This window comes from Centruroides sculpturatus, unplaced genomic scaffold (assembly GCF_000671375.1).
Source record: "Centruroides sculpturatus isolate CEXI.00-Female unplaced genomic scaffold, Cexi_2.0 scaffold2118, whole genome shotgun sequence".
Classification (NCBI taxonomy): domain Eukaryota; kingdom Metazoa; phylum Arthropoda; class Arachnida; order Scorpiones; family Buthidae; genus Centruroides; species Centruroides sculpturatus.
Window position 1 is genome coordinate 33,097 of NW_019387046.1, and position 10,519 is coordinate 43,615.

The 10,519-nt window shown below is 32.4% G+C and overlaps 2 protein-coding genes across 2 annotated transcripts in view; both read right to left on the reverse strand.

The window, feature by feature from the left end:
* Nucleotides 1-3,203, reverse strand: part of LOC111616082 (histone H1A, sperm-like) — a 22,737-nt gene extending 19,534 nt beyond the window's left edge. Inside the window, exon 1 of the mRNA XM_023357517.1 lies at nt 2,381-3,203. Coding sequence (XP_023213285.1) covers nt 2,588-3,169 — 582 coding nt within the window. The 5' untranslated portion in view covers nt 3,170-3,203 and the 3' untranslated portion in view covers nt 2,381-2,587. The remainder of the gene's footprint in view (nt 1-2,380) is intronic.
* A 5,032-nt stretch (nt 3,204-8,235) lies between these two features.
* LOC111616083 (histone H4) lies at nt 8,236-9,074 on the reverse strand. The gene has a single exon (XM_023357518.1). It carries the CDS (start codon nt 9,017-9,019, stop codon nt 8,708-8,710), a length of 312 nt encoding a protein of 103 aa, XP_023213286.1. The 5' UTR covers nt 9,020-9,074; the 3' UTR covers nt 8,236-8,707.
* Between the last annotated feature and the right edge of the window lie 1,445 nt (nt 9,075-10,519).

The window sequence follows — 10,519 nt, forward strand, 5'->3', positions numbered from 1 at the left end:
GTCTGATGGCCATGTATAGCAAACTTTTAGACTTACGGGAAAGCGGCGCCGAACGTCACACGTACACGTTTAAAACGTGCGCCTCAACCTCTCTATTTTGACAGTAAGCACAGATGATTAAAAAAAACTAAATTTTTTTTATATTAGTGTTAGTGTAACATTTAATCTTTGGCACTTTATATGTTTATTAAAGAGCTGATAAGAGATAAGTGCCTAGAGGCTATAAAAGTCTTCTCTTTATGCCTCTGAAGTTTTAATATTCATTGCTATTTTTAAACTGAATGGTGGTTTAGATTTTAAAAAATACAAACATTTGCAATGAATTGTTTTAACTTTACACAATTGTTTCTTGAATTATTAAAAGTTACTGAAAGTTGGTCATTTCAGAACTATTCTTGACTATATAGATCTATATTATCTAGGCAAATGATCCACTTCACCTAGATAATATGGATCTGGTCATATTGATAAACCTGAAGGATTAATCAATATTCTGATACTATTTTAAATAAATATATATATATATAAATTTATAACTTCTAAATACGTAAGACATTAATTTTATGAAAAATCTATATATACATCGTCTTGTTTTTTTTGGAAATTACACTAATAATACTGAAATAAGTTTGTTAAATATTTAAATTTACAGTTGTCAAAAAATCTTGATTGAAAAATGTTTTAAAAATGCTGACATAAATTAAAATACATACATACTAGACATAATTTCATGCTACATTTACGAGTTTGATAAAAAGTGAAAAAGAAATCGATACTTTGGGTGTGGTCATTATTATGTTACAAAGATGTTGCTGACTTTTGAGATGTGGAAACTGACCAGAGGTTTATTAAGAAAGGTCACAGTGGTCCTCAATGGAAGGCTAAGTTCAAGGTGATTTTTGAGAATTTGTTTCCAATACACTCGCATTCTTTCGTATCCTGCCTTACGCGAACGACCCTTTAATGTTGCCATATAAAGCGAAACACTTTCGGTTTAATTAATTTCTTTTTAATATGAAAATTATAATATATCTAAGATTTGAATTCTTCCATAAACTTTCGTTTGCTTTTTAATTTTATTAACGTTGTTAACTACAATACTTGACACTAGCTCATTAACCGTAACGAAATTTGCTGCCGATAAAAATTCGATTACATTTTATTTATATATAAGGAGCTAATTTCTGGTAAGTTTTTGAAATTAAGTGGTATAATTGCGAAGATGTTCGCTAATGAAAATATCTTATCATCAGTAGTGTAATTGTTAGAATGCGCGCGCCGATTGGGTGCATGTGCGGCACATGGTCTCCCTTGGTAACGTGGGAATCGGATATATACAATAGTTTCGACACGGTGAATATTCGTAACTTACCATGGATGTCAGAAGCGAAATCATGGAAACAACTTTAGAATTATATTCCGATAACGAAGATAAAGGGATCGAGTCTGATTGTGAAACTAGGGTGCAAGTAGAAGTGGAAAGAGAAGAACCAGATGAAGAAATTGTGAAAGATGAAACAGGAGAAAACGAGGCAATTGAAAATGATGAAGAAATTGTGAAAAATGAAATAGAAAACGAGGCAATTGAAGAAGAAGAAGAGGAGGAGGAGGAAGAAGAAGGCGAAGATGACGAAGGGTAAAGAGTATTTTCATTCAGAAAATTTTAACATAGATCTGCTTAAGCCGTTTCTATTTACTTCTGCGGTATTTTATAAATATAAAATAGTATAGAAATGTAAAATCGGTAGAGATGGATTTTATAAATTATAAATGCTAATAACAAGTAACATCACTCAATAACAAATAACACCAGTCAATAACAAATAACATCAGTCTGATGCTACTCCAAATATGACAACCCTATCATCTCCCCCACCCCCTTGAACTCTAACCACCAGAATAATTCAAAAAATTCTTTGTAGACTAGTTGTTGCAGTAAAGCATTAAGATAAAAAGTGTTGAAAGTATTTTGGATCAAAATTACTATAGCTAAATATTTTAATATATAATTTAGCAATGTGAAAAAACTTTTCAATATTCAGGGTATTTCTCATTTGATTCAAAGTGTAGATTTGAGAAGTATAAGTTGCACTCTACATGGAGTGCAACTTATACTTCTCAAATTTATCAAGGTCAAGTAATTTCAGAAAATTGTATTCAGTATAAAGCTAGGCTAACTACATCAGAAAAATACTAATGATTGATTTATTATTATTTATTTCTGTATACCAAGAGGTATACAGAAAGTATTACTAAAACTAGTAAAAATACTAAACCCTAAATAAAACTGAAATAACATGCTAAATAATGTCTAATAATAACATATTTTCTTCATTTATTTAACTTATAAAAAAAATATACTAAACAAAACCGCACTTACCTTCTTAAATTTTCGTATCTTGGCTAAGTGTAAAAAGACGGAAAGTAATAATTGGTAACACTGCAGCTTTCGTCCGGAGGACTGAAGCATTATCAAATAAACACCAAAAACTATCACAAGGATGCAATTATACGAATCGTCCACTCTTTACCAATGTTTTTTGGCTCTGAAAAGAGCCGTTTGTTAGAATTCTGCAAAAAAATTGTTTTATTTTTTCCCCTTTTTAGCAGCAGCCTTTTTCGTCGGTGTCTTGGCAGCCTTCTTAGGTTTGGGCTTAGCAACAGGTTTGCTTTTTGGCTTCTTGGTGGCGGATTTGACGGGCTTAGTTTTCTTTTCGGCTTTAGTTGCTTTTGGTTTCGGTTTTTTAGCGACTGTGGTGGCTTTCTTTTTGGGAACTTTAACTGCTGGGGCGGCCTTCTTTACTACCTTGGCCTTAGCTGGTTTATCGGCTTTGCTGGATCCTGTATTGAGTTTGAAAGAACCCGAAGCACCTTTACCTTTGGTCTGCAATAAAGAACCATTTGCAACTGCTGTCTTAAGATACTTCTTAACAAATGGAGATAGGCGAGTCATATCGACTTTATAATTGGCAGCGATGTACTTCTTGATAGCAGGAAGGGATGAACCACGTCGTTCTTTCAAATTACTAATGGCAGCTTCTACCATTACGGATACTTTAGGATGTGAAGAAGCAGTCTTCGGCTTTTTAGCACGAGCGGCAGTCTTCACAGTCTTCTTAGGAGACTTGGTAACTTTAGGTGATTCGCTTGCTTCTGCTGTATCAGTCATAGCTACAGGTTGGTGAAAACAAATGTAAACTAACAACTTGCCATGCGGGATTTATATATTAGTGAGGCGGACCTCGCGGAAAACTAGCATCGCCCTCTACTGTGCACCGCTGGACATCTCTATATCATAAGTCTGGAGGCTGTGTTTGTTTACAAATTTCAAAATTTTTTTTAAAATAAAAGATATATTTTAATATCTATATTTCTGTATTATTGGTACAGAATACACTTCATATTCTTAACTTATAAACTTAGTTAGAGCAATGGTTCATTTGCTTTTTTAGTACAAAATTTCAAAATGGCCACTTCTGTCCGTTATTTTCATCTGTTTATGTTTAGATGAAGATAAAATATCATTAATTATTGAAATTTGTGTTTATTTTTACATAAACAAGTACCTTACAATGTTTTCTTTATTACAATAGCAAAGATTTCATTACATATAATTTGATTTTTCTATAATTCAATGGAATCGCTAACATTGAAGCACAGTTCGTTAACTCTCATTACATGTTTAAGAAACGCTCTCGTTTCTATTATTTTTTTAAATAATTATTTTACGTGTTTCAATGTAATAATTACAAATAAATGAGTAAACGGCGTAAGACGTTAAAATACCCTTGTAAATTAATTTTATCATTCATTTGTATAGATGCTGTATTTGAGCGATTTTTGCCATCATTAACGGAAAAGCTTTTTATATGTTATATATACAATATACAATAAACATTTTGTATAAGTAAAATATATTTATGGTGCGGATTTTTTACTCTTTTTAAAACAATTTTTTAAAAAGCTTTTAAAATATATTAAAACTTTAAAGGTTNAAACTGGTTTACAAAATTTCGTTCTGGCAATTTCAATATTGAAGATGCACCATGTTCTGGATGGCCAGTTGAAGCCAATGAAAACAAAATAAAGGTACTGGTTGAAGCAAACTGCCAAATAACAACACATGAAATCACTAAGAGATTAAATTGGTCAAATTGAACTGTTTATGATTACTTGAAACAAATTGGTTTCGTTTCGAAGCTCGATATATGGGTTCCACATGTTCTTAAAGTGAGATGCTCTCTTTGGTGGGATTTTAAGAAATTTTTTTTTTTGGAGCTTTTACCAAACAATTTAACAATTGATTCGAAAGTGCACTGCCATCGAGTAAACAAATTGAGTAATATCATCAAATAGAAAAGGCAGCCAGAATTGATCAACGAAACAGGTGTAGTGTTTTCACACAAGTTTGGTATATTGTCAGAAACTGTTATAACTTAGATGGGACTTGCTATCACACCAACCATATTTGCCAGATCGAGCACACTCAGATTATTACTTGTTCTGGTCTATACAAATTTTTTTTAACTGTAAGACATTTACTTGAAATGACAATGTCAAAATCACTTGGATCAGTTTTTTGTAAGCAACGATCAAAACTTTTATGAATATGAAATCATGCTACTACCAGAAATGATGACAACAGGTATTTGACCAAAATGGTCAATATATAATTGAATAAAATATTTATTGGTCTTCTGCCTCTTCAACTATCACCCAGACTACAGAAAATTTATTGGGTTGTTCGGAAAGTAATTTTGTTTTTTTTCCATGGAAAAAAAAAACAAAATTACCACAAGGTAACTGACAAGGGGCACCATTGGCCCTGTCCCCTCAATGCCCTCCTTGAAGATGGGGACACCTATCGGACTTTTGTGCAGTACATTAACAACCTGAGGTTAGCAAACTACCATACTCCAATCAACAGACAGAATACCTCACCAATATCACCCGCGTCCAGTAATTTTGACTCACCGGATCGCATCTGAATTCTCTCCACATCATCATTCCAAACGCTCTACCTAGTCTTCTCCGTGCCAATCCTGGCTCTCCATTCTCAGCATACAGGTTTTCTGCTTTGTCTTGCATGTAAGCCTCATAAGGCACCACCAATCTCATCTGTCCATTCAAATTGTATATCATCTGCCTTGTTAACTGTATATTATTTTAAGCTGTTCAATAATCAATTCCCGGCAGGCACCCATGGATCCCTCCTTTCTCTTCTATCTCTTTTCCCCTCTCCTTTCCCCACCCCTACATACTTACCCCTTCTCTTTCCTCTCTTCCTTACCTCACCCCTTTCTCCCTATCCTATTCCTTCCTTGGCTATACCTTCGAGTTTGGCCAATTACTTTAAATCTTGTCTTATGTCCTTTAATAATGAAGGCTTGTTTGACACCCTAGGATTTGTTTGCTATCCCGTCCAGTCAAGATTCACCCAGGTACAACTGGTCATCTCTGCAAGTTGTGCTGTGCACCCCGGGATGTCGCTCTCATCACCTTTGCCAGAAGAAACGATCACCAGAACATTTGGACTTTTTCCCACCTTTGGATAGGCATTACATAAGCCTCATAAGAATAGTTGTAAGGAAATTTATATATCTATTAATAATTAATTAATTAATTAAATAGTTTTAAATGGTAAACCTATCTCCGTGAGTCTTCCACACCCACATGACTATTTTGACCGCGACTATCGTGACACTTTCCATCCAATCGGCTAACCTTACATAGGCTATATCATGCCACTCTCAATAGACATCTCTTGACAGAACAGTTGCAAGAAAGAGTACAACTACATAGCACACAGCAGCACTATGCCTGTGCCAGTTATAGATGTTATGTCTTTAAGCCAACAACCACCACACTAGTAATTCAGTACACAGGGGAAGAAATATATACAATGGTTTGCATATAATTTTGTACATATTCATTTCAACTTGCACAACCCAGAGAAATATTAATTAATCCCAGAGCCCAGAGATAACTCACTAAATCCTGGATTCTCCGGGTCAAACCCAGATAGGTGGAACCCTACACACTATATATTAATATTATATTACTAGCAGACCCCGCCACGCCTTGTTGTGGCTCAAAATGTATCTATTATAAATGTATAACACTTCCCCCGCAGGGAAAAATTTTTCAAAAAAATTTTTTTTAGTGTACATTCTCTTGACATAACCTATTAAAATGCAATCAAAAACGCAAAAACCTGCATCTAAAATAGTATAATAGAAGCCAAGTTTTTCACAGTAAGCCTTAATCCTGTCTCTCTCCCCCGCGAGGGGAATATCGAAAAATCCCTTCTTAGTGTACATTCTGTTGATGTACCCTATTGAAACACAATCAAAAACGCAAAAACCCGCATCAAAAATAGTATAATAGAAGCCAAGTTCTTCACAGTAAGCCTTAATCCTGTCCCTCTCCCCTGCGGGGGAAATATCGAAAAATCCCTTCTTAGTGTACATTCTGTTTACGTACTCTATTAAAACTCAATCAAAAACAGAAAAAACCGCATCTAAAATAGTATAAATAGAAGCAGAGTTCTTTACGGTCGGTAAGCCTTCCCCGTAAGGCTTACCATAAAGAATTGTCCATCCCCCATGTTTAACGGAATAATATACAGCCTATGTCCACCCTGAAGTTCCATTCTAAATATTGGTGAAAGAATTTTTTGAAATCGGATGAGTACTTTCGAAGATTACCTGCTGCAAACAAACTTACATACATACATACATACATACATACATACATACAAACATTATCTCTTTATAATATTAGTATAGATTGATGTAATTTAATATGTGATAAATTACCAGTACCAATTAAATGATAGTCTATTTTAGTTACCTAAAATAGCAATTTAATCCTGGAAATTCATAAACATGGTGCCAAGCTTTATGCATTTTTGTGATGTATTATCCATCTATTTAATAAGTTATAGGTGCAAATCCTTCAAAAGTACCGGAGAATTTGAGAAATGCCTTTACGGTCTCAAATTTGCTGATGGGAAAACCCCTACCTATACCTCCTAGTGTGGGACATAATGCGTCCGGTGAAGGATGGGCAACGTTGGTAAGACAGCTAACATAGGAGGGGACCGAGCAGGAGTCGGGATAAACTTCTAACTTCATTCTTGTGATGAAGAAGGGCAATCTCTTGTCTAGGAGTAAGAAATTGCTCCTTAAGGCGGATGAACTATTTACTTAGTCAACAGCATGGGAATGTGGAAGGCAATGGAAAACCACCACATTATTTTCTTCCTAGTTATAGTATTATGACATACAATCCAGGAATGGCCAATCAGTCCCCGGCAGACCTTCAATGGTCAGAGGGTGCTAAGAATCTCCGGACAAAACAAAAAATTAGCTACATGGAATGTTAGAAGTATGTTTGAAAGTGGAAAATTAGATAATACGGTGAAGGAAATGGAAAGATTAAAGATTGATATATTGGGTATAAGTGAAGTTAGATGGCCTGGTACGGGAGTTTGCAAAACACAGAATGGAATTTTTTATTATTCAGGAAATAATTCGATAAATCATAACCACGGAGTAGGTGTTATATGCAACGAAAATACAAGCAAGGCAGTTTTATTCTTCTTACCATATTCTGATCGAATAATTTTAGTAAAAATAAAAACAAATCTAGGAATCTTAAATATAGTTCAAGTATATGCACCAACTGCAGAAAAAGATGACAGTATTATAGAGGACTTTTATCAACATATAAGTGATGTTTTANAATATAAATTTCTTCTTTATTAAATAAACGTTTAATTTATATTATCTCAAGATACGCAATTTGTTAAAATTCAAGAAAATAAAATTTTGAAGCAGTTATGAATATGAATATAGATTTATTATAAAACATTTAAAATTGGTATAAAATTTATTTAATTATCTTAACTAACAGTAATTACCAAATCAAAGCAGAATTAAAATAAACTCAAATAAAGCTGGTTTAACGTGATAATTTAGCGAATTTTTTTTTCTTTCAAGAAATGAAAAACTATCATGTAAAATTAGACTATGTAGGCTACTTGAATTTAATACATCAAATCTATTTGGTTTGAGTAAGTTATTCACAACTATATTTTCTTTTAAATAATGTCTACTATATATGTAAAATGTATAAAATAAAATGTTTTAAAAAAAACTAGTCTTAAGAATATTTGTTAAAATTGATAGTAGCGGTAGGTTTATCTATGGAGACTCATTTTCAAATGGACCAATCAAGAGCAGACGATAGAAATTACTTTTCAGCATTTAAAGTTACATAAGGTCATTTTGCCAGTTTCTGTAGTACTGTACGTTATTCGATTGAAAATTCTGTTGTAAGCGGGAAGAAAATCGATAATGCGAGGTCAATGAATTTTAACTCAATTGAACGTGTAATGGCTTTCACGAACTGAAATTCGTTTATTTGGTTTGCCTATTTCTACTTTACAAAACCATTAATGTTTTATTCAATTTTATTTTATATTAAAATAGTGTATGGATACATAATTACTTCAAAAGTTTAACAGTTCTTTATAATTACATAATTGAATTCAGCAATACCTTAATTTTTAATTTATTAAAACAATTTTTATAAAGTTTACTTTTGTAATGTTTAAAGATTGTCTGAAAGAACACATTTGGCCACCCTTTATCAGAATGTCTTGGCCCTGAAAAGGGCCGTTTTTTATAGTTATTATTGCAACTTAACCACCGAAACCGTATAATGTTCTTCCTTGACGTTTCAGAGCATAGACAACGTCCATAGCTGTAACGGTCTTCCTTTTAGCATGTTCGGTGTAGGTTACGGCATCACGGATGACGTTCTCCAAGAACACCTTCAATACACCTCTAGTTTCTTCGTAGATCAAACCAGAGATACGTTTTACACCACCACGACGAGCCAAACGACGAATGGCGGGTTTGGTGATACCTTGGATGTTATCGCGGAGAACTTTACGATGACGTTTAGCGCCTCCCTTTCCGAGACCTTTACCTCCTTTACCGCGTCCAGACATATTCACTTGTCAGTCGTTCGTCAACTAAACGGCAAACTTAGAAATGAGGAGAAAACGGACGTCGTTGTACTTATAGAATCGAGACGGACGTATTAGAAAGCTTCTAGCGGCGCCATTTCATTGGCGAGTGCAGTAACCAATCACAATGCATGAGGTTGGTTGCGGTCTTGTATCGATTTTTAAACGTGTATAATTGAAATTATTCTTTGTTCTTTTTGTTCAACAATTTTAGATTTAAATTATTTTAATTAATTAAGAACATATATTAACTAATAAAATGTTTATAAAACTTTTAAAGAAATTTTAATTTAACTACAAAAGACTATAAGTGTTTAATCTATACCGTACATTATTATATACTTAATTATATATCGTTTTTAAAATGTAATTTTAATCATTGAATATACATTTAAAGCTTATTGAATGATTCAAAAATAAAATGATACAATGTTTGCAAATTTGAGTTATTAATAATACTTTGTTTGCTTTTGTCACGCTAATGAAAGCTTTATTGATTTACAATATAATCTCGTGTTTTTCTGATTTCGTAGTATTTTCTCGTTTACAATTTAGATAAAGATTAGATAAGAAAAGAAAAGGAAGTTCCCTTAAGATATGGCGACTAGACCTCCAATTTTGCATGTTTTTAATACTTTATTGTAGAATCAATCTTTGAACACAGCAATTTTATTAAGATGTCGATATAACATCACTAATTTAGATTTTAAAAAAATAGTAAATTTTAAAAAATAACCAAAGTTCAATCAATTTTAGACCCATTTTCACTGATTCCGACAATATACAATAAACATTTTGTATAAGTAAAATATATTTATGGTGCGGATTTTTTACTCTTTTTAAAACAATTTTTTAAAAAGCTTTTAAAATATATTAAAACTTTAAAGGTTAAGACAATATATATAACCGTTGTTTTTTTTTAAATCTGTAACCGCATTTTATCAAAGAAAATAATACTAAGGTTTACAAAACATTAACATTTAGGTTTACAAAATATTAACATTTAGGTTTACAAAACATTAGCATTTAGGTTTACATAACATTAGCAATGAAACGTTAGCATTTACTACTATGCATTATCTGAAATGCATAGTAGTAAATGCTAACGTTTTGTAAACCTTATTAGTGTTGTTTTGTCTCTGATAAAATGCGATTATAGATTAAAAAACAACGGTTATACATATAGTCTTAATCTTTTAATGTATTTTAAGAGGTTTTTTAAAAAATACAATAAGCACTTTTATCAAAAAACTTACTAATACACCTTATCTTTATTAAGTACTTCTTAGCATTTATTACTATGCATTTCAAATAATGCATAGTAGTAAATGCTAACGTTTTGTAAACCTTATTAGTGTTGGTTCTGTCTCTGATAAAATGCGGTTATAGATTAAAAAACAACGGTTATACATATAGTCTTAACCTTTGAAGTTTTAATGTATTTTAAGAGGTTTTTTAAAAAATACAATAAGCACTTTTATA